This window comes from Zonotrichia leucophrys, chromosome 5 (genome assembly GCF_028769735.1).
Source record: "Zonotrichia leucophrys gambelii isolate GWCS_2022_RI chromosome 5, RI_Zleu_2.0, whole genome shotgun sequence".
Classification (NCBI taxonomy): Eukaryota; Metazoa; Chordata; class Aves; order Passeriformes; family Passerellidae; genus Zonotrichia; species Zonotrichia leucophrys.
This window is the reverse complement of record NC_088175.1, coordinates 39,330,699-39,355,172: the sequence shown is the minus strand read 5'-3', so window position 1 is coordinate 39,355,172 and position 24,474 is coordinate 39,330,699. Positions and strand designations below refer to the sequence as shown.

General features: G+C 40.2%; 1 protein-coding gene across 3 annotated transcripts; it reads right to left on the bottom strand.

Moving 5' to 3' along the window:
- Nucleotides 1-1,874: 1,874 nt before the first annotated feature.
- CHKA (choline kinase alpha) lies at nucleotides 1,875-24,249 on the bottom strand. 3 transcript variants are annotated; one of them, XM_064714589.1, is made up of 12 exons: nucleotides 23,840-24,249; nucleotides 20,432-20,543; nucleotides 13,497-13,550; nucleotides 9,677-9,790; nucleotides 8,928-9,061; nucleotides 8,574-8,678; nucleotides 8,148-8,206; nucleotides 6,036-6,123; nucleotides 5,024-5,132; nucleotides 4,460-4,566; nucleotides 4,045-4,126; nucleotides 1,875-3,272 (listed from the first exon to the last, which is right to left on the bottom strand). In XM_064714589.1, the coding sequence occupies exons 1-12, from the start codon at nucleotides 24,148-24,150 to the stop codon at nucleotides 3,213-3,215; spliced, it is 1,335 nt and encodes a 444-aa protein (XP_064570659.1). In that variant the 5' UTR covers nucleotides 24,151-24,249; the 3' UTR covers nucleotides 1,875-3,212. The 3 variants fall into 3 exon arrangements, with proteins under 3 accessions (XP_064570659.1, XP_064570661.1, XP_064570660.1); XM_064714591.1 differs by lacking the exon at nucleotides 23,840-24,249 and adding an exon at nucleotides 23,409-23,536; XM_064714590.1 differs by lacking the exon at nucleotides 13,497-13,550.
- Between the last annotated feature and the right edge of the window lie 225 nt (nucleotides 24,250-24,474).

The window sequence follows — 24,474 nt, the reverse complement described above, 5'->3', positions numbered from 1 at the left end:
CACTGAGGAGAAATAATTACATCCACCTGGAGGAGTGAAACCCAGCTGATTCCATTTAAGCTGCAGTGCAACCTCAGCCAAGTCAAGATGCAGGAAAAAGTAGAAATTCTTATTGATAGTAGCAAATTTTCAGTGAAAGAGAGTTGATTTACACATTTCCATGTTTTTCAGAACACCTATCACTCCTCCAAGCTGCTGTGAAGAAAAACACCAAACAGTACCAGTGAAATTTTCCCAGAAGTATGTTCAGTGCTGGGGAACAGGGGTTTTCCAAAGTAACTTCTGACCCTTAAGTGACAAAGCCTAGCAGTGAAAACACAGCAGTTCTCAAGCAGCAAGAGATCAAATACTGGTAAATCTCAGCTTCTTTCCATTATGCCCAGTACCTTTGCATTTGGTGAAAAGGCCCAGAGTCACAGAGAGCAAAAGCTGCTGTTGCTTTTTGCCAGTTTCTCCTTGCTGAGTGTGTACCCTGAGGAAGAGCTGGAAATAAACTATTTCCCTTATCAATTCTGTGGAAAACAGCAACTGCAAAAATACTGTCATTCAAAGATGTTTAATTTACTGATTGATTGTATGCAATTCAGCCCAGAAATACCTGCTTTTCCCGTTAAGAGAAGCCCCTAAGACTGTGCAGGGAAAATCCTTAAAGAGATGTAGTGAGGCACTTGGAGCATATAAGTAGCTGTAGGAGTGATGGGGGTGCACACTAAACCAGGCCAATTACCCACTGAATTACCTCCAAGTGGTGGCTGAGATGAGCTGTCTGGCTAGACAAGCAACAGATTCCTTTAAAAGTAACAATTGTTCTTTTTTAACTCTTATACTATAAGTCACATTTTCACCAGTTAATAGCAGGTCCAGAGACAAGAATTCACAAAGTGGAGATAAAACCCAGCAGTTTCAGGCAAGAAGAGCTCAAGCACAAATTGTTTTTACAAATCAACTGAAAAGACGATCAATCAGTAGTTTTTAAACTGCCTTTCTGAAAAGCAGATCAGAAAAACTAATACTTAACTACCTTTATACTAAGTCTCATGAAGTGCCAGCACATTTAAATAGCTGCTTTATCAGCCTACAAATCACCTTCAACATTCAGTGACTATGAGTAAGAGAAGGTTTTACTCCAGGTCCTTTGTCTACTCTAAGTTCTCCAAGAAAACAGAAGGAACTTGCCATCAATAGGCAAGACTGAAAAAGGGGGATGACCTCCAATTACACCTTTTATTACAGTTAGCACTAGTGTGACAGTCCCCTTCCCTATTTGGTTCTGAGAAATGTGAAGTGATGAGTCAGTATCCATGGGTGGTTTATCAAGAACTTGAATTTACCCTTGGACTACTTTCCAAGATTCCAGACACCTATTACATATCAATAATCTTTTTAACTATCTGCAAAGCCTCATTCTGAACTGTTTGTTCCCACCCCGTTCCCTGTACTGCCATTTCCACTGGGTTTGCTGGGTGCAGCAATACTGTAAATGAAGCCTTCAGCAGCCTAGAGAAAAGACCTGACTGTTCACACCTGCATGAAGTGTTTGTAGTAAAATTCCATGTGTGCTGGTACCTTTTAGCTTTTCTTTGAGGGTAGTGAATAGGGCAGATAGAGTGAAGTGCTTAAACCAAAACTCTTCCCACCTCTAAAGCTATAGACTTAGAAACTGATGTCCAGTCTGCCCTTCATTGCTTGCTTTAACACCTTTCTTATTAGAATTCAATTACACAATACATGCTGAAGACACATTTAAGTAGAAGATATATCCCAGAGCACTAAGCCTGTATCTCAGTCTGCCTTTGCAAGGACTCAACAGAGATTAAGGCCAGAAATGGCATCTACTTTATCCTGCAGCTGTAACAGAGACTCAATATCAACAGTGTTTTTAAGTGCTTTATATTTATTATAAAGTATTAATAACTGAATGTATGGAAAATGATTCTCTGTACAAGAGAGTAACATGACAGCTTTTACAAGTTCTGCTATACAGTACATGAAATGCTGCACATTTTTTCAGCCGCTTCAAACAGTATTTGCTATACAAGTCAAAAAGGGTAAACTTAGAAGTTTATTTATAATACAGTGTGTTAGAAAGCACAAACAAATAACATTCAAAATAAACAAGCTCCCAAAAAATCAAAAGAAGTCTTTAGATGGCATATACAGAGATTATACTCAAGTTTCAATATACATGTTATTGTTCCCCACAAGATGCTCCACTTTACTGGATTCCTGGAACATGATGAGAATTGAAGGTGCAAGAAAAGCACCTCTCAAGCCACATAAGAACTGGATGGGCAGAACAGCAATTTCCTGAAGTGCTCTCCACAGTCTTTGGCTCTATTTATTACAGCCATATACTGTGGCAACATGAGAAGAGAGATGGGCCTCAATTAGCAGTACTGTCAATGCCAATCCAGTTATCTGGGGAGCTGCTAGAGCAATTCAAGGCACTCTTCCCAGTGCTGCCAGCCCACAGAACTCCCTGTGCAGGACACAGCATTTTAAGAGAACCAGGCATGTTCTTGAATGACATGGAACAAACAGTTCAAAACAAACTCCTTCAGAATGTCCAGTTCAAAGCTCATTCATACTTCACTTCCCAGGCACACCAGCCTAGAGAAACATTCATGTGTGTGTCATTCACACTGTAAAGCACACTGCTCCAATGTGTTTAGTTGTTTCTGGTTAAAGTGGTGTAAGGTATCAGCAGCTTTGAAGATAGTGTTCTTGGGGCATGGTGAACCTAAACTCACAGTAAGTTCTTAAGCCTACTTCACAGTTTAGCAGCTGTCTTCTTCACTTTTCCTTTTCCTCAAGAGGCAGTGCCTACAACAAATCAGCTTTTACAGCTGTTCTGCTTACAACACAAACCAGAATGCCAACATCCCCCCAAAATGTACCCACAGCAAGTTTGCTCTGATGCATGTGGTATTGACACCTAATTTTAAGCTTCTCCCATAATACAAAATAGCTCCTAGATTGAAAAGATTTAAAGATATTGCATGGTTGTATTTTACTTTTGCCTCCCAGTCTCTTTCCAACTATTTATGGAACTGTAAACAAGTAATTTTTATAGTCCTCAGTACTGTACACCTGCATTCCCAGGAACTGGAATTCAGTGACACCTTCATTAGAGATACAGTAGCCTAAGCACAGTGAAAGTTCTGTTCAGCTGCCCTCTTCATACAGTACCCAACAGTCCACTCCTCCCACATTCACACCTTCAGCTTCCTCTTCTGATCAAAGTAGGCATCAAATCTGGATAACGCATATTCCTGGAGAAATAAGGGACATTCAGTATTCAATACAGTAAACAGCTGGTTTCTTTGGGATGGGGAAACAACGGGGTATTAACTGTGTTACTTTCCTAATCCATCATCTCAATGCACTAATTAGCTTTATTCAGAAGGATAATCTCTACAGAGGTGTTCTGGCTTCTTAAAATTTCCTCCAGTTTTGTTTCCACTCTAACACAATTAGCTGCTGCCAAAATGTCAAAAAAAAACCAGGTACTAAAAAGGCCAGGACTTCACTGAAAAGGCTGGCTCCTGCAACACTTGAGTAAGATATTCCATCTACCTGCCAGTCCTACCACTTTGCAGTACACTGAGCACAGAGCAAGAGCTGGTCTGATCCCTTGCTCAAGTACAAGCTGCTACCTGGCACAGATATTGCTGCACACTGAACATCACCAAGGGACAGCATGTGCACTTTGAGTTTGCACTTAGTTTGAAATTCTCACTGCATGTTGGCCTCTCTCTTGCCTGGGATGTCTTATAGCAGAATAATGCTGCTGGACACAAGGCTATACACTTCCTACATAACCATGGGAACAATTCCTGAAGTTTTTATGATCTTAGATGTTGTGTACATTCCTAAGGAAAGAGCACAAACTAGTAACAAAAGGATTTTTAAAAGTTTCACACCTCTTAGAAGATACTGTGAGAGTTGCTGTGAGAGGCCATTCCATTGCATTTTCAATAATGTACTGCAGGTTATTTAGAGTATTTGTTTTCAGTAGTGTAAAACTACAATTATAAAACTTACCAGGTACCCAAACTCAATGGATGAGATCTTTGCTTGTATAATAGACCACAGACCCCAGAAGAAGTGTGATGCAAGGGCAAACCTGAAATTACAAGGTTATGTTATTGAAATAAATGCCTAGTTAAGTCACACCACCTTATTTCCCTATCCTCTTACAACATTATTCCCTAGTTTGGGGATATCCACACCTTTTCTTCAACTATGATTTTACAAAAATAATGCCCCATTGAGTAGTGTTCTGTTTACTTCACTATTAGTGTATAACACATATCTAATGTTACAGTGGACAGATCATTCTTTAGCACATATAAACAGCTTTCAATCTCTCTTGGATCAAATTCCTCACCAGTGAGGTATGTACAAGGATAGGTACCACAGTGGAAGTCTGAAGATACAGTTGTGCAAGGCAAGTTACCTGTTAACTTCTACCAACACTACTTCTTCTAGTTCAGATTTCTCTTCATTGCTCAGATTTTCAAAGCCATCATGGAATGCAGACAGGTAACTGGAGAGGAAATGAAGCTGGAAGGCAAGTAAACAACTGAGTTACAACTTTTCATCTCAAGATATATTGGTTTCTTTCAGGCCTAGGCAGGCCTTTGTTTTTTTCCAACCATCCAGTGCTGGAGTTACCTTTAAGATTAACAGGGCTCCTAACAATTGCTTGAAAGTCTGGTTTAAGAAAAGTTATCATGTTAGGACAGGCAGTATATTGCTACTGCCAATTAATTTCACAGTTGCAGTCTACAACTACTGGACTTTTTGTGGTAGATGGGTATACCACACATAGTAAATATTCTGTCCTGAATAGCTATTAAGTTACTATGATTTTTAAAGCAAAGCTAGTCATGATTAGACAAATTATTACACTTGAAGTCATGGAGGAAATATCTTGGGACACAACAAGCCCAAAAGGGAACTGAAAAAGTCACGATATGAAGACTGGACACTGGCATTTAACTATGACTTCTGTGTCTACCTGCTGTTTCTTCGAAGGATATTTAAGAACACTGGCTTTGAAGAATGGGTACTTCTCATATGAATAATCATACATCCATTCACAGAAGTGATTTCCAATGTCAAATCCTCTGAAAAAGAAACAAAGTACCTCAGTATTTGCAAACTAGCAATCTGGGTATTTTTTAAGCAAACCCAAAATCAAGTTTAAAAGCACTGGGCTACTCAGAATTTACTGCAGTTTTCCTGGAGGTAGGGAATTGATAACCAGCAAACAACTTTTTGCAAGTCATTATAAAACAGTAAAGAGGGGCAGTTAAGAATGAAAGCTATCAGCTACATGAAAATATTAGACTTTGCTACCAAACTTTATACCAATAGACACAGTAAAAATACTTGAGTATGTAGTACATGTCAGTATGAAGTCAGACATCTCTAACATTGGCATTCTTGCAGGCAAAGAGATCATATTCAAAGTTTTCAACATATTCCACTTTTACATTATTGGAATTCACTCTTTTATTATGTTCTTGCTATGGTGGTGTTTAATCCCAGTGACTATATACACTTAGATCATCCTTAAAAACACTTAACTACATGTCTGAGGGAAGAAAAACAAGCATGTTGCATAACCATGTAACTTGTATTCTTATCTGCATAGATGAAAAAGCCATTAGAAAGGACAGAAATAAACATGAAGCAAAGCTGCCCTACATACATATGCACACAAAATCTACCCTTTTCTTCAGCTTCCCACTAGAAAGAAATTTTGACATGCAAGCAAGAAGCCATATGTGCATAACAAACCCTGTAATCAGAACAATCAAGTAGCCACAACAACTTTGCCTCTGCTGTGTGCCTCAACTCAACAGCATCAGAACAGAACTGTTTGATTAGTTATATTTGCTAACCACCACTATCAAAGCAGAACACAATTCACTAAAATAGACAAACAATCAGTAATGCAGCACTTGGCCTCCCTGCAGCATGCAGAAAAGAACACTCCCATGCTGAAGAGAAAAGAAAGTGTTTACCGGTAATTATAGCTGCTGTATTCAAAGTCAATGAGCATCAGCTTTTGGTTTTCTGAACTCTCTCTGCCTTCCAGAAGCAAGATATTACCTGAAAATTAAGATAATACTGCATATTTAATAATGCAGGAAAATCAGAAAAAAGCAATACTGTGTATCTCAAGGAACATTGTTCAGCTAATCCTAGTTATCCCTTATATCTGCACTGAAAAGTTATAGGTGTGCTGGTTTTGGCAGGGGTAGTTCACTTTCTTCACAGTAGCTGGCACAGGGCTGTGTTTGGATTTGTGGTGTTGATAACACAGGGATGTTTTTGTTATTGCAGAGCAAGTGCTTCTGTAGAGTCAAGGTCTTTTCTGCTTCACAGCCCAGCCCAAAAAGGGATCAGGGTGCAGGCAGAGTTGTGAGGAGATACAGCTGAACAGCTGACCAAAGGAATATTCCATACTATCTGCTCACTATGTAGAGTGGGAGGAAGGAGGAAGAGGGGATGTTTGGAGTGATGGTGTTTGTCTTCCCAAGTCACTGCTGTGTGTGATGGGGCCCTGCTCTCCTGGGGATGGCTGAACACCTGCCTGCCTGTGGGTAGCAGTGAATTAATTTCTTTGTTTACTTTGCTTGTGTGAGCAGCTTTTGCTTTCCCTAATTAACTGCCTTGATCTCAGCCTGTGAGCTCTCACTTTACCCATCCAATTCTCTTCCCAATCTCACTGGGAAGACTGAGTGGCTCTGTGAGGCTGAGTTGCCAGCTGGGTTTAGTTAAAGCCAAGTTGCACTGGCTGTTCACCAGCTCTCTGGAAGTTGAGATATATAGCTTTACCTTGTAAAGCTGAAAGCAACAAAGTTTTTTCTGTACAGGGAGAGGCAGATTTGTTCTCCCAAGGATCCTCTTTCCCCAGTTCAGCTTGCAGCTGGCTCAGGTGGTCCTGTCAGCCTTACCAGTCCTTCCTGCATTGTTTCTTTGCACAGCTTGAGATCTATGAATTTCACAGCATCTCTCCAATCAGCATAGGACTATCACTGATCATGCAACATTTGGGACAGAAATTGCTTTTCAGCAGTTTGATCACTCTGCTGTTCTAATACGTGGCACAACCAGTACCTATACAGAAAGTTTAGGCAATTGCTTATGTGTCTTTCAAGTCATACAGTCACTATAATTCATCTAAAAGACATCAAGTCTGCCTCTGTCAAGTAGCAGATAGTAAACAAATGTAGAGCAACGTCAAGTTCTGCAGGTGTGTGACTCTGCAGGTCCATCTGTTCTCCATGCCACACTCTTGCACCAACAGAAACAGCAGCACAGTATTTCACACACATCCCCCACATCCCTTGGAGCTTTAGGCTCCTCATCTTGCCTCAGCCCTATTATGCTCTGACTCCTCCAGCCGTGCACCCTGCCACATCAGCAAGGAGACCTCCACTGACATCTCAGGTTATAGTGGCCTTTTCTGCTTCTGCTGCCTATCCTTGTGTCCACCCTGCAGGGCAGTTCCTCAGCCAAAGCTGGGACCAGTGACAACAACAGCCCTGCACACAGTCCCACTAGAGCATCCTTCCAGCTCAGCCCAGCTTACCCACTGTTCAGGTGACACAGCATACCCAACACACCTTCAGCCTTGCTTCCTCCTCATCTTTTTCAGGAAAATTGTTATTCCTTTCATGACTCCCAGACAACACTAAAAAAAGGTGGATAAGGTTTTTTCCTAATGTTTCTTATCAGTAGCAATTAAAAACTGCCATGTCAAACTGCCCTCCATTTCACCACTCACTGCACTTCTTAGGCATCATTCTTTTAGAATGACTCCAGTACACCCTACTCTAATCATGTGTATTGCAGCAAAGCAAGGGATGGTCTAAACACAAAACACAAGGCTCCCATCATCAACTGACCTGTGCTACCAGAGCATGAGTACATTCTTGGCTTAACCCAGTCACAGCAGAGGTCTCTGAAAAAGCCTGAAGGGCTGCAGAACCCATACTTTGCTTTGGTACTGGAGCACACCAGTCAGGGCAGTACCTCCACAACGTGGCTACATCTCAGAGAAGCCAACAAGTCACCAGAAAAGGCTCAACAGTAAATGACTGAGCAATATTGAAATATTAGCAGCTTACCCTCCTGACAATCATTGTGGCAAAATACAACTGGTGAAGAAGTAGCTTCAAGCATAGCTCTAGGAAAAAAGCAACAGAGCATCTTTTAAGTAACAAGTCACTAAGTTCAGTTCCACTTCCAGGTAATTTTGTTATAAGAATTTGAAACACTATTCCCTCCCAGCAACAGCCTATTTTCTTAATTAGGAACAAAGCATCAGCACAATAAAGTTTGACTTCATGATCAGTATGTCAGATCAGCAGTTTCATCATAGAATTTTGTATTTGTATGAGACTCAGGTTGGTCACAGAACCAAAAAGAACCCCCAGCTTGCAAAGTAAGATGAATATCAAGTGTTACACTGTATAACATGTCTGAACAAGTATACAAAAATCGATCCAGAAACTGTGGAGATTAGAAGATAGTAATAGACAAAGTAAGCCTACCTTAGATTTTGCATTTCCTGGGGGAGATTGTAACTGAGAAGTTTGTTCAGTTTTCTGGTTTGGGATTCTCTGGTGAATTTAATTCTCATCACTTGATTTAGATACCTGGTAAGAGAAGACAATAATAAAGGATTTGTAACAACGAGTATATTATTTTTCCCATACTATGATCAAGGAAGTTTGAAAGAGTTACTGAAGAAAACATTACTGTTCTTCAAGGTAACTGAAGTCCTTCATGTGATAGTTTCTGGGTACAGTGAAAGCTTGTGTTCTCAGGCATTCAGGAAGAATGATCTGCTTATCAAAATTACAGTGGGTCACCTTTTTTCCCCCATAAAGTATTGCATAACTTACTTTTCCATTGTTCCAAAAAGCCACTTAGGTTCCTTATTAAATGGCATTTTCATGCCATGAAATCTGGCCATCTTCTCAGCTATTTCCGCAGATATGTCAGGTATGCTTAGTTCCTCAGTGCTCAGTTTCCTGCTCTGTAATAAAATACAGTAGTCTTACAATACAGTTAATTGATGAGTTACAGAACTGTGACTAGTTATAAACACTAGCATTAGGTTCCTGTTAGGTTACTGTGACATACTAGTGTAGTACTCAAGCAATACTCTTTTTTTGCTCACAGATGAACTTACAAAGTTGCTGCCTTTGCCAAGTTGTTAGCCAGCCCTACTAACAACTTAATCAATTCACTTCTAGATTCAAGACCTGGGGAGTATCACATCTCACACTAAGAATATCTTCAAAGCAGATCAAGTATAAATATTTAAGAACCAAAAGCGTCTGCTCTTGTTGCTGCTAAAGGGAAGTGTTACTCCACAGCTTCCCCATGCTATGTTTGGTATCTAATACGCTTTTTATCTTCATTTATTCTCCTCTGCTAGAGTTGAAGAGTTTTTAGATATCTCCCCCTGGCAAGAGCTACAATGGGGCTCTCCAACACCCACTCTAACTGCATCAAATTACAGACAGCAATTACTACAGGCAGCCAAGTATTCCATTCCCACATCCCTGCTTTTCTGGGCAGTCCAGAGACCTTGTCATGAACAATTGCAAGAGCTTCCAGCAGCCCACTAATTGTGAGCAGGACTTACGGGAATGAATTCCTCCAGTCGCCCTTGTGGGAAGATTCCATAGAGCTTTGGGCCGAGTGCTCTCTCTGCAAGAATGGCAAACATAACACTTTCCAGAACCATGGCTTCTGCTCCCTACCAAAGAAATCAAAGCATTAGTTGGTGCTGGCACAGCAAATAACGTGGGTGTGTGCAACAGCTAAACTGTTACCAAGTGAGAAATTTCAGGGCTAGCTTTGAAAAGACTCAACATTCTACTAATCAAAGTTTCTTGACTAATAACTTTTAGTCAGCATGGGAGCAATACAAATATTTTGCTTTCAAGTTTAAAGCTGGGGAAGAAAACCTGTATTACTTCATTTTGGTGGGCCATGTCAAAGGAAAACTGCAAAAACCAAAACACTCCTCTCTAACCCTGTGAGAACTCTGCAAATTCATTTCCTGGAGGAGCTCATGCCACTGAAACACAACACAGGAACTACAAATATTATCCTATATCAACTATTTTAATACTCTTCAGAACACTACCTCTCAAAAGAGCATTTTAGCTACACAAGTGAATGAACTGAACAACACTTTTCATTTAGAAGATCGACTTAGAATGTGCTTAATGGAAGGAAATCCTAAGTTGTTTGGTTTTTTTTTTTTTTGAAGTGAGGAAGCAATTTAAGCTCCTGCTAAGGAATGTGTGTGTGAATAAATGTTCTTCCCTTTCTACCCCCAAGCATACCTCAAGTTTCAGTAACTTTTCTCTAAGGTTTTCATACATCAATAGGCTTGGTTCATAGCAACGACAAGCAGACAACTTTTTAATATGTATTTAAAAGTTAATAGAAATATGAAATATTTGGTCTTAAAAACACAGTTAAAAATCACTGAAGTGTAGCTTTCTGGATGGGTAAGATTATCTGTAAGTAAGCACAGAGGTCACATTATAAATATCTACTTCTAGCCATTATGTTCATCAGAATCCAGCTCTACTCAAATCCTAAAGATCTGCCAAGCATCTGCTTACTTTTGAGCAGTTCATCTCAGAGTCAGACCTATAACACGTAAAAGTTTAAGTATGAAGACCACAACATTAAGAAACCTCTCAGGTATTTCTGACCACAGATCCTTTTGCATTATTGCAGTCAACACAATATCAGACAGTATATAACTCTATACTAAAGTTCCACTCTTGAGTACACTCCAGGCAGCACCACTGATAAATTATTTTTATTATTGTCCCACACATTATTCTGAGATCTTCAATAAATTCTAATGTTTCATATTGAAGTGTAGTAAAGACTCATGTAACTGTGTTCTGCAGCACTGAGACTTTAAGACAATTTACATATTAATGTATTGCATCTATGTTCTCCACCATTTTTTCATCCCAGTTCCTCAAAGCATCAAATGCTTTATCCACTAACACACCAAAAAAATGTTTTTAATCATTTCACATGCCCTCACCATCACAGGTCTGAACTCTTTCCATTCAGTTCTGAAATCTAATGCCAAGCACCAAGAAGGAAATTAGTTACAAGCTACTGAATGTCCACTCTATTATTAACCCACACTGACTTGGACTGCGCCTGGTACAACACCAGGAGTTTTTAAGTCTGTTCCCATTAAGGTATCAGTTCCTTATTTCCATATCTTACTGAAAAGCAACTCACTATTCTTGGATAACAGAAAGTACAAAAAGCCCCTGTTATTATTCATTAAGACATCTCTTCATGCATCAGAAGTGACAAGCACTAGAAGAACTTTCCTCTCCTAAAACCAAATGGTTATTTGAACACAAGACCAATAAGTTTTGGAACAATCCCATCCATGTAATCTCAGGCACAAAGGCCTCTCCTTCATAATACCCAAGGGACCTTTTACCAAGTCTCCACTCCATACACTGCTGTCAAACACAGGGCAGGTGTGGAAATAAGCCACTAAAGGACATGACAGAAATTCTATAGCATACTCATATGGACACTGAACAAATCTGGGTATCTGACTCTTCAGATGAATGCTCACCTGATGACTTCAAAGGATCAAGCATTGTAGCCAAGGACATTATGTACCTCAATGCTTTCAAACTCTTTGCAATACTCTTATGGTGCCAAGACAATATTTTAAGATCTAAAACTCTCAGTTTTGACCAGTTTCAGAGATTGATCCATAAGCACTTGCATTTAGCTTTCTAAAGAAGATTGGACCACACATGTTTTTAAACGAATACTTGAGATAATGTTTTATTTCAAACCTAGCAATTATAGATATTTTTTACAAGACTTTCCCAGCATGCAACTCCCATAGAGAGAGCCTTTATACACTTCAGTTGGAACTGAAGCTTCTGCTTTTTTTTCTGCCTTAACAAAAATTTAACTGTAAAATACATAAAGTAGTCATATTCTAAGGAAAATTACTGCCAATTATAGCAAAACCAAAGAAACACAAATTCCTCTCAAGAGGCCTTATGAGCTGACAGAAAACTATCCAATGTCTGGACACAGTTGTCACACACCAGGCAGCTCAGAAGCTACAATGACTTTGTCAGTGAACCCAGAGAATTTTATTGTCTCTCAAGAATATAATCTCCTCCCATAACCTAGACACATGAGAATTAACAAATCCATCCTGACAGTAATTCTTGAGAACACTGATTCAACAGTGAAATTTCAGCACTGAGTTTAATAGCAGAAAACCTATCAGCAGAGAATCAGTATTTTCAAGCAACAAATACCACAAAATGAAGTTCTGAAGTTCAAAACCTTGTTTCCTGTACTGCAAAACTTCTATGAGCTTCTGTCACCAGGGTGGGGCTCATTTGGACTTTTATGGTTTTTTAGAACTTTAACTCTTTTTCTACATGATTGTGGTAGAGGAGAAATCAAGCCATCTCCATTTTTTCATCTTTGAAAAAAAATTGAGGCATCAAACCAGTGCATTTTTCAGTTCAATCTTGGTTCAACTGATTGTAGCTGTTTCCAGTGAGCCAAACAAAGTTCAGCAAAACTTCAAAAGCAGTCATTCAACAACAAAAAATTTAAAACCAGTTTCAACTCACTAGGAAATAAAACAAAACAAAACCAAACAAATGCTTGAAAACGTTTCAGATGGCATTCCCAGAAGGCAAAAAATACAAGGGGAGAAAAGCAGCACTTATCAATTGAGTAAAATGTACTTTTCCCTAGTCACTGCCAAAATCATTATGAGCTGAAAACAACACATAACAACCAAGGCATCTGGCTAGCATGCTGCAATGTTATCCCTTTCTGAAAATACACTGCCAGGATGGAAATCTAAGTCACCAAATCCTGTTCAGATGACTTTAGGAAAAGATACACTCAGCTAAACATTATGCTGCAGGAGAAGAAATTATTCCAAATGCAAGAACTTGAAAGTTTGCAGAGCAGAGATGATCCAAGCACAGTGCTAATCAGGAACACTTCATGTCCAAGAGCAAGTTCTCTCCAGCTCCATGTACTTTCCTCAGAGAAATTCATCAGTGTATTAAAAAATTAGGGATTAGGTAAAGCAGAGAACTGATGTTCATCTACTTAAGAAGAGTCTAAAACTAGAAATAGCAGTACTGATACCAATATTGAAAATAAGAAACCATTTAGGTTTAGGGTAGAGTTGGGGGATGCTTCAAAATGTGGAATGCTTGAACCTTTCCAAACTCTGTCCAGATACTCACATAATGTTGCTTCTGTGAGCAAATAAATTTCTTTCCTTCATTAGTTTTTACATTTTCTAGACACAGTCCAGGTGGAATAACTACTGGTTTAAAACAAGCAGGATCACCACATTGCCCTATAATCTACAAAATTCTGTGAAATAAGCAAATTTATTTACTCACTTGCAAGTCATTTTCCTTCTGAGACTGTACAGACTCCCCCTTATTACAGGACCTCTATGAATGAGAAAAAGCAAACACAATGAGAAGATGAAATTTCAAGTTATTAACCTGCAGCCACCAGAACAAAGGGAGTAGAAGTACCAGCTACAGTTAACTAAAAGTCTCAACACTGTCTCAGACCTGTGACAGCTACAGCACTAGTATCCATCTGACCTCTGACCACCACACTTTCAACAATTCCAAAATCTTTCAAAAGGATGTGCCACTGAGACCAAGCCACTCGTGTAAATACCTGATTTTCACTTATTTTTATTGTTTCCCAGTCTTTCAAAACAAGATTTCAATGCACCATAAGCTCAGAGGAATGTTTTTAATTAAGAGAAAATTAAGTCCCTCTGCATGACATCTGGGATGAGATTCTTCCAGCCAAAGCACTTGAGATGCATTACAGATTACATAAAAGCCTTACAAGGACTTATTGGAAGAGTCATGTCATGAAGGTTGCAAAGCACTTTTGTTTGCTTATTACCTTATTTTCCAAATGTCTTGTGGCTAGAATTTTCTTATTTAGAGCGTGCTGTCTTGGCTGTATGTCCAGTGTACCACTGGCTGTGCAAATCCAAGACTGTTCTTGGAATGAATTGCCCATGTGAGCTAAAGGTCTCTCAGTAGGGACCACAGTATAGCAGCAAAACTTTAACAAGTTCCATGCATAACATTGTGCTAGGGTTGTTAAGAGTCATTATAAAGCAGTTTCAGAACATTAAACCATACCCTCAGCAACTGAACCCTCAATGGCACATGCTTTTAATAGAGCTGCACATTTAAAAATACAAGATGTATTAAAAACCTTGTCCTTTAAAGGGCTTGAAGGTAAGGAGAAGAGAAAGCAAATATCTGCTTAGAATTAGTGACAGTTTGTGGCTGCTATTTATGTTGCAATTCCACCATAGACTGTTTAAACCAGACTAGCTTTAGAGGCCCATAAAGGCAGCCTGCATCTCCACCTTCTGAACACAAACATTGCATTCACAGAACCATGTGCACACCTTCCTGTTCCAAAGTTCTAACATGTCCAAAACAAGGGTGGAAATATGAACTTAATGGAATACAGTTAAGCAACACCAGCTGCCTTAAGTACAGTACAACAAGCTCTGCAGTTACAGTATTTCAGAAGCTATAGAAGAAGGGTAGTTAACAACAATCCATGGTCTTTCAGCAAGTACTTCCCATAACACTACTATGTACGTTTAAAACAAGACAATATGGAAACTACTATTACTTTATATTGCTTTCAAGGAAATTAATGAAGTCCAAACATATTCACTACAGCTAAATGTGTAACTACTCAATAGCATTAAAATCATTTAGAAAGGGCTTCTCTGAACAAGCATGGTCTACATCAATACCACTCATTTTTCTGAAACAGTCAGAAAGTTACTCACCATTCAGGAGTCTTTCCTGATAAATGGTGCTCTCAGAATGGTTCAGTTCAATCAGAAGGTAAGCACATTAGACTTTTCCCTAAAACCTGAACTGGCATCTGCTTTCCAGAGGTCATACTGTATATAAAGAGCTAGCCAGTTCCAAAAGTCCACCTCAAATTGGTGTTGGAGACAGCCTAATGGCATCTGGCATTCTGCCATTAGAAAGGGACAGTTAGGGCTTTACTGCAGTCATCCAAAGAGGAGACTTCTGCAACATCCCTTCCCTCTTTTCTGTTCCCTCAGCATGGAGCATTAGTTTCCAGAAGAAAATGAATACAAATATGTAAATAACTTGCAAATATGAATGGGAGCTTGGAGAGGATCAGACTTTACAAGCGGCCCTGTATACGCAGCCTAGGATTAGGAAATTCTTCACTATACATGGGCAAGGAGAACAAAGTTTGCAGGATGCAATATTATGTACCAGAACTTTAAGAGTTTAACAGATTAAAGTAGTAGAATTTGATTATTTCCTGATTCCACACTCACCTCTGAGAACAGTGGTTCAAAATAAGGCATCTCATAATTTGATTAATCTATTTAACTCACTTGTTCTTGGTGAAATCAAACAAGTTCACGTTTTCCATAACTCTTAATATCCCACTCCAACTAATGTCCAATTCTGGGAGCTATTTACATCGACAAAAATGAGGTGATTTTAATTACCTCAAAAAGAGAATCGCTGAGTAGCTGCTAGAGCTTTTTAATTTGTTCTCTCTACATGGAAACTAACTAGAAAAGGACATGTCTTCTACAGCTTCAAGATTTTTTCAAATATTTGTTCAGAGCTTTTATTGTGGGAAGACTTATTCTCAAAGCCCTGAGAAAGTTCACTACAGTTTTAGTAAGGGAGGACAACTATATTCAATAGAAGTTTAGAGTCTAATTTGAGATCATGTACATTGAACGGGAAACAGTACACATTGATCTTTGCTCAGATGACCAGACAGTGTTTATACATCTGGCAATTTGATACAGAAAATTGAGTTCAACATTTGCTTCCTAATGCCCCCAATTTCTTCTGTAGCTGAAAGATAAGTGTCTTACCAAAAAACTCAAATGATGCTTGACCAGAGAATTCTGTACAGAGAACAAACTTTCATCTTTTTTTTTCATACATAACTTTGAGTTCTGTTCACAAATTTGAATAAAATATAACTCAATTTTCCTGAGCTTACTCAGCTTTAGTTTTCAACACTTCAAAATTCTGTAATACTTGGAATCAGATAAATCCCTAGGAATTCAAATTTTAAATCACAACGAATTTCCTCAGAGGTTAGAGGTGACCTGAGCAGGGGAAACTTTTCTAGAAGATGTCAGGAGATGTCAATTTGAACTTCAGCGTATGGAACAAAACCAGCAATATGGTTTAGCAATAACCATTTCTGCTTCTAAGGATCTGCCATTAATCACTTATCCCTGGTCAGACCTGAAGGAACCAATACTAATTTGCTGAAGTCCTAAAAATCTAGCATGTGAAGAATTCCCAATTCAGGCTCCACAAAAGTCACAACTCCAATCCTCTACATTTCAAGTTACCATTCTGTTATGAGGGAGCAGAGAAAAGGAAGGGACAAGTTTTTGATATTCTGTTATTGCTGTAAACATTCAGATGCACAGACAGTAGCTGGTGCTACTTAAGGCTTACTTTTAAACAATGAAATCCAGGACTAAAGAAAATGAAAGCTGTAGAGAATGCTCCACTTCAGAGATCTCATACTATACCGTGAATCGTGTCTGTCACCTGGAAACCAGAGTGCTCTAGGCACGATCGCATGGGCAAGCCTGCAGCAGAGAACACATGCATATACAACTAAAGTGGTACATTACCCCAGAACACCCTTAATGCCACCCAACACAAATATATCCCCGTAAGAGGTGCTTGCTTTCTTTCAAGCCGTCTGCCAGTGCCAGGGATTTGTAGTTACTCCATGCTACAAACAGACATGGACACCAACAACCACAGAAGACGTTGATCATTACAGTTACACAGCAGTCTGCATTTTATTTAGTTAGACAAAATAAAAGGCAGCAAGGCAGGTATGGAAAAAGATTTACCACAGAACCGTGGCAACCATTTATAATCATTTGGCATCTGTTCACATAGAAATTGAGAGACCAGAAAGGAACATTAGGTATCCTGGTTTGTTTTTCCTCATTTGTATACAAGATTTTGGTTTTGGCTGTTGTAAAGGTAACAGAGTCCCAGTGAGTCAGCATTCAATGTTCTTTTAACATGTGTAAAAGAACGGGAATCAATCCAAGTTACCTTTTGATAGGTGAACTTAAATTTCACCTTGATTTGAGCTTATTTTGTGTTGATGCCACCTTATGTTGAAATCCTATTAGAATTCTCAATATGCTATTTTGCATTTAAGCAGAAACACTATAGTGCTATAAATATGAAATCCAATTTTAAAATCTGGACATTAAATGGCATATTGTTAGATAAACTTTAGTTTCAGTTGTTTACACTAATACAACCAACAGTTAAAGATATTTTGCCACAAGTTTTACTTTCAATGCTCCCTTTAAATTTAGCAACTAAGCTGGAGCAAGAGTAAGTGAAGCAGAGTAAGACATTTCCCTTTTTTCAGTGTAGGACATATCTGCATTGTGCCTCAAACATTGGAGTTTTAATGTGGTTAGTACTTTAACCTGTCACAAGTACAATACTTGTCTTAAAAAAAAAGTTCTGCTCAAGGATATGCTCAAGAGAAGTCCTTGATTTATAAACATCCATGCCAGTGCGACCATTCATCATAATGGCCGAGCCAGCACAGTTCATCTCCACCCAGCTCCCCCCAAAACAGTCATGCACACAAAAAATTGGCTTAAACATATCAGCTATGACAGAGGAAGGCACAAAGCCTTCCCTGTGTGGCAGCTTTAGCCAGCTGGCATGGTTTATATTGGATGAGTTTCATGTACTGACATTTGTGTCTTCCAAGAGTCATAATAAGCAAACTGGAGCTATTTTCAAACTGCAAAAAAGGTTCCTTTAAAAGGTGGCTCAAAGAATTATGGTGCCAGTATCATTCCTTCTTAAGTTAGTAATGAGAGATCCATTTTTCACTTGTATTCAAAATTTTAACTTAAACTTGTCTTCTGTACATCCAATAATTAGGTGCAGGTTGCTATAGATACACAGTATTTACAGTACCGGGCTAAAGAACTGATATCACTGGTTTGTGCTCCAATTTCAACAGAAAGTAAAATGGACAAGAGTTAAAACATACTACAAAGGCTCAGACAAACAAGTGGTAACTACTAATACCCAGTGGCAGTTACAATAAAGTCATTGAGAATTAAGTTGTGATTTTAGCATAAGGTCTCAAAACTCAACTTACTTTAGCAGTGTTCCTTAATTCCTACAGGGATTTTAACTTAAGCAACTTTACTAAAAATATCAAATTACTCCCACTTAACAGGCTTATAATAACATTCTGCTGATGCCACCCAGAAACTCAGAAATCCTATGTGAGGTTTTCAAAATACCCAATAAAACAGTTTGCTTATATTTTAACTTGCATTTAAGGTATAGGGGCTGGAAGAGACAAATGTTTGTTGACAAAAATTGTGAACCTCAATGCAATCAAAGTTTTACCTTGGGACTTTCTCTGCTTACTTAACCATTAGTGAACTGCACCAACAAGAGCAGTCATTTCACTGCCACTATGGAAATAAAGGAAGTTAGACATCTCAAAAGATCCTTCAATACCAAGAGCAGAAAGGTTAGAAAGTTATGAACACACTTTCAATTTTCAAACCAAATTAGTTCTGATTTTAGAGCCCAAAAATTTATTTTGATTTCTTCAGTGGATAGGGGCAGAGAAGAGGCAAGTTAAAAAATACCCTGAGGGAAGAAGAGGGCAGCCAAATTCTAGAATCCATTTTATTTTTACTTTGAAAAATAAGGGAAAGGCCATATTTCTTTACAGCTCTTGGGAAACAGAAGCTCTACCACTACAATAGTTTTACAGCCCATGTTCCTACTCAAGCTTTCTACATATTAACTCAGTATTGAAACCAGTAATAATTCTTAAAAATAACCCCAACTTAGCATCAATCCTAGGAGTCATTTTGGAAACAAAGTTTCACACTCCCCTTTTTTTCACTCTGCTTTTACTGAGAGTGAAACTAGAAACTACTTAAGCTTAAATTACTGAACTTCTACACACTTTTCTTGTTTAACTTTCCCAACACACATATGGTGCTGTAGCCAAGCAATTCATGCTATTCCAAACCACTGGGATATCTTACATATTTCTGGTAAAGTTTGTTACCACAGGAAAGTTAACAACTCACATAACATAATAAAGGAGCACTTCAAAGTCAGTAAAGCAACAGTATCTAATGAGACTTCTAACAGTAAGTTTGGTCAAGACAGCAGAAGCAGGAAGAATGGGCTGAAATCTCAGGAACAGAAAATCTTCTGCAGATATTGGATCAGTTGTTCAAAGCAAGTGACTGAGTACTGGAAAATATAAAATTAATTGATAATAAAACCAGACCCTCTAAGTCAAACAGAAACAAATGCCAACATACAGATGTAATGTTATGAAGCTGCAATTTTTCATAAGGTTAAACACTTACATTATGATCACTTATTTACAATATAATCAAGTACGTAGCAGAGATGGATAAGAGAAGATCTGCTGTACAGTGCTAGAGTAACAGGCTGTCAGCTTTAGAAGAGACCTTTACAAGACTACAAAATAGTCTTGCTTTTAAATGTTACTATTTGAAACAGATTTGCCAACCACTTCACTTAAGGTGTGACAAATTTCAATACTATTTACATTTAACTAACCAAATAAAAGTAACATTAAGAGAGTTCAACAAAACATCTAGTTAAGTTTCTGTGCCAGCTATAAGGCATTTCACACATTCAGGAAAGCATGTTTTGGAATAAGATGACTGTACAGTATTGATGTTCACACTTCATTCTTAGTCTAAAACTACAGATCAAATTTTCTAGCAGCACAAGTACCCATATAATGTCTAATAAAATGCTTGAGCAGTGTATAAGCTTGACAAAACCTTCAACTAATCTCCAAGATTCGTAAGTGCTATCAAGATTAAAATTAAGCAGTTTAGTCTCTTGCAATCTAGCTAGTTATGTCAAAGTCCTATATTCTGTACAGAAGTATATTTTTTCTGAAACACCACAGTCCAAACTTAAGACCATAAACAAAACATTAGTGCCCAAACAAACAGCAAATGAGCCTTCAGCTAATTCACGCCAGTCGGGATCTGTGTAGAAAGGAGTGTAAGTTCTAGACAATAACAAACCATAAAGAAAACTGCTTTCAACTTGCATCTACCCCCCACCACAGAAACACTCCCTAAAGGAGAAAGCTGCATAGTGTCACAAATGAAGATCTCCAAACATAAAGAGTGAAGCTACAGAAGCCCTCCCACTCCCAAAGCCCTGTATGTACTCACCATCTGCAGGATTGCACCGTACAAACGCAGGAGCACCGTCCGTGGCTCATCTGCAACTGCCTCAATGGTGTCGGGTAGCGAGCACTGAAACAGCATGTTGCTGAGGCCCCCTCTGCAGACACACAAACACATTGATTAGCTAACTTGGAAAAGCACACCTTTTGTTTTCAACAGATTACAGGTGCAGTAAACATCCTTCTGGTGTGATTCATTGGTCTACTCTAACAAGAGAGTTTTCCAACAGTACCCATAACTCATATGAGGCTTCGATAAAGAAATGGCAGCTTTGTGCTTTTTGGTGTACAGATCACCACCCAGAGCTATTGATCCAACTTACAGCTCAAGCTATTAACAAATGGATGTAAAATGGAACAAACAACTATGCAGAGCTAAGTAAATTATTCTCAGTGATGCTGGCTGGAGTCTTGTCAGATAGACTTGGTTGCACAAGCAAAGCAATGGCAGAAAAAGTTTAAAATCATGCAGTGACTATAAAACTCCAAACTTGAATTAAGAGCTGCTATCACTGGGATTGGCAGCTACAAAATCAGCTATAAAGTTTCAACCTGAATACCTGTGCTACAGCATTGCTGATGGAAGTCTCACTTCTGCTGTCTTTCTTAGGGATGCATTTTCAATTTTGAATTTTACAGTTAAAGCAGTTATTTGAAATAAGCTGCTCATGAATTTGCCAAATTAAAATCACACTCAGCTTCTCTGATCTAGTATCTATCTAGATCTATAAAGCTGTGGACAACAAAATAAATGCTGTGACTTCTTCCTGTAAAAATGCTGTTGTTAAACAGTAATTATGTAAAAAACCCAGCATGCCTGTGTCTCATTTGAATGACTGAAGCACAGATTTCCCTAATTTGTGTTTATCTTGATGGGATGCTAAGTTTCTTGAGGTTCTTGTGGCTCTTAAGAATACCCATCCACTCAAACCACATTTTCTTTACTGCTTTGCCTTTCTGCAATCTTTTAATTATCATTATGTTAATGAATGAAATTTTCAAATTTTCCTTCTGCAAGTGATTTTGCCTATAAGATAGAATACCTTGCAGTGACCTTGGATTACAAGAATCCACAGCAGATCCAAAATGTAGTGGCTAAAATGCAGTTCTCAGTCCTAACCTGACATTCCTTTCAATGCTTTTTCAAATATTCTTCTGGGCTCTCTTTCAACACAGTGGGGAAGCAGAAAAAACTTTCTGGAAGAAAAGGCTCCAAGAAGGAGACAGGGGCTGGCCTACATATCCAAAGTCAACAATGGAGAAGAAAAAAGAAATCTCAAGAAAACAGGGTAAAACAGCAGCTGCACAATATGCTTAAGAAAGGAGACAGAAAAGAACCAGGTGGCTTGGCAGGCACCCAAAAAAGGATGTTTAGAGACAAGATATGAAGTAACTTTGAACCATGAAGGTGAACAGGTTGGAAAAAACCCCAAGAGACAGATGGAAAGGATATCAAAGAAAGAGCAGAGTCAGCTACTCAAAGACAATCCAAAAATTGGTTAATTATACTAACTACACTTCTGGCTTTATCTGAACTCTGCTAGACAGGTTTTTGTGGGGAAAAAAAAACCCAAAAAACATTTGCTGCCTTTTCTAAGCCTCTGACAGAAACTTTGGTGAAAATATAAATAATTAAATAGAAGAACTAAGCACACTGAACAATACTTTACAAGAAATACTGGACTAAAGCTCAATAATCTGTATAGTTACATGACCTAAATGCTCAGCTTGCACAGCGTGTGAAAGCCCAGACAAGCTAAGTGGAGTGCCTTAGTGATGCTCAACTCCATTTAACAGAAGTTTCACTGTAGATTAAGTTCACTATAGCATTTAAGACTTCAAAGGTTACCTGGAAAAGTTATCAAGGAAATCCATACAGGAGCATAATAAAAGCACTGTTCTTCTGGAAGGTCAGTTGACTCAACAGCTTGTTTAAAGGTCAGAAGGGCACATCTCACTCATACAGATACAGCTACTTAACTGACAGCTGTACAAGAGCATCATTTTGCAATATTAATGGACACACTGGAGAATGCACACTGAGTGAAACCACAATCAGCAAACCAATATGATGCATCTTCCAGAAATGAAAGTGGTGAGAAGACTTTTGCCAAAAAAATCCCAACTACCAATTAGCACGGCTTTATATGTTCTTAAGTTTCAGCTCATCTGCTCGTCTGCCAAATGTGGAAACCCCCAAGCCATTCTGAAGTGTTGTCTCACATGAAAGGTTTCCAAGAAACACAAAGATAACTGCTAAAATGTAAGGCTTTAGAAAGTAAGAACCAAAGTCAGCAAGACACATGAATACAGATGAAAATTTAATTAAGCAACTCAAACTAGACATATCAGACTAGTCTATTGTTTAGGAATTGTATTGGTTTTGTAAAACGTTCTCTCCCTTCATTAACTCTTATGATCATGTCAAGTGAGGAGAAACTAGGAAACACTAGGAAAACAATACTACCTGCACTGGGTCTCAGTGAGTGTCTAATTATTTTAAAAGCCTTCTTGAAAAAAAATTTAGAAATGAGCAGGATGTGTTCTAACCACACTTTTACACATCAGAGCTTTGTCAACTGTGCATGCTCCCTTAGGTACCTAGGGTACAGGTGTGCATGATTTGTGTAGGACAAAAGTAGAAAGATAGGGAAAGCAAACTGATAACAGTATCCTTTGAAATTGTCCTCGACTCTATGTTGGATCAGGTAGAACGATCAGTCTGGAAGATGTGAGACAAGCAGTGCATAAAGGGGAAACTCTAAAGTAACATTGGTTTAGTTGGAGCAAAATAAAGATGCTATTTAATTCTGCAAAGAAGGCACAGATCTCCAACACATTACATCATATGGCTTCCAGAACGTCCCCAATTTACATATTTCTGCTGCCAACGTGCTGAGTCACAAGCACTCGTTACTGTGTGCTGTAGAAGATGACTCACATCGCCGGTACACCGCGTTTACCTGATGACTTCTCAGTGCGGAGCAGCCAGGGCCAGCCCATCAGGCCCTTTTCCCCGGCAGGGAGCTCGGTGCAGCGGTCCCTGCCGGCTCCATCCCTCTCCCGGCCGGGCGCGGGGCCCCTCCCCCGGCGCGGGGCCGAGACGGGGCCGTGGCGATGCAGCAGCAGCAGCCGCCGCCGCCTCCCCGCACCGCCGCCCGCTCCGGGCCGGGGGCGCGGCAGCGCAGCCCGCGCCGCCCCCGGGACCCCCGCACCGCCCCCGCACCCACCGGCCCGCTCCCGCCGCCCACTAAACCCAAGCCGGCAAAGATTTAAAAGAATGAAATGAAATTAATGACGGAGCCCCCTCGCCTCCCCCGCCGGTGTGGGCTCGGACCCGCGGCGCGCCCCCGTCCCCGCCCCCTGGGTGGGCCACCTCCCCCTCCGCGCTGACCTGATGGGGCTGATGAGCAGCTGCTCCTCCCGCAGCCCCCGCCAGGCCCCCGGCAGGAACTCCTTGCACCACAGATACGCCCGGCGCCGCGTCCGGGGGTCGAGCGGCGGCGACTCCTCCTCGAGCGGCGGAGGCAGCACTGGGGGCGGGGTCGCGACACCAACGCCTCTGCTCGCCACGGTGGGGTCCTTCCCCTCGGGGTCGGGGTGAGCCAGCGGCGAGGGCGGCTGCCCGGTCGCAGCGGACCCGCGGCCAAGGAGGAGCCCGAGCGGGGACGGGTCGGCGTCGCCGTTACAGAACTTGGTTTTCATGGCGCGGCGTGGGGGGGGCGCGGCGGCCGTTAGGGCGGCGGGCGGGGGCGGCAGCTCGCGTGCGTCCCTCCGCCGTCAGCGCCGGCGGCGAGTGAGCCCCGCGCTCGTGCCCGGCCCCCTTTTATACGGCGTCTCGGCACGCGGGCCCGCTCGCGCCTCACGCTTCACGACCGTTTGCCTGTGATTGGCTGGAGAGGGCTCTCGGTTCCGCCCTTGGAGAGGGGGTGGGTAGGAAAGGGAGAGGGCGGGCGCGCGCGCGCACCCGGCTCGCGGCCCCTCCGGGCGTCTGTGATTGGTGCGCGCACGCGAGGGGAGCACGAGGCG

What these genes read in the sequence shown, in the direction of transcription:
- CHKA (XM_064714589.1), bottom strand. Translation starts at nt 24,150, where the DNA reads ATGAAAACCAAGTTCTGTAACGGCGACGCCGACCCGTCCCCGCTCGGG. An exon ending in CTGCTCATCAGCCCCATCAG is followed by an intron (nt 20,544 to 23,839) that starts GTCAGCGCGGAG and finishes GTGTGTCTGCAG; the next exon opens with AGGGGGCCTCAGCAACATGC. An exon ending in AGAAGGAAAATGACTTGCAA is followed by an intron (nt 9,791 to 13,496) that starts GTGAGTAAATAA and finishes TTTCTTTGGTAG; the next exon opens with GGAGCAGAAGCCATGGTTCT.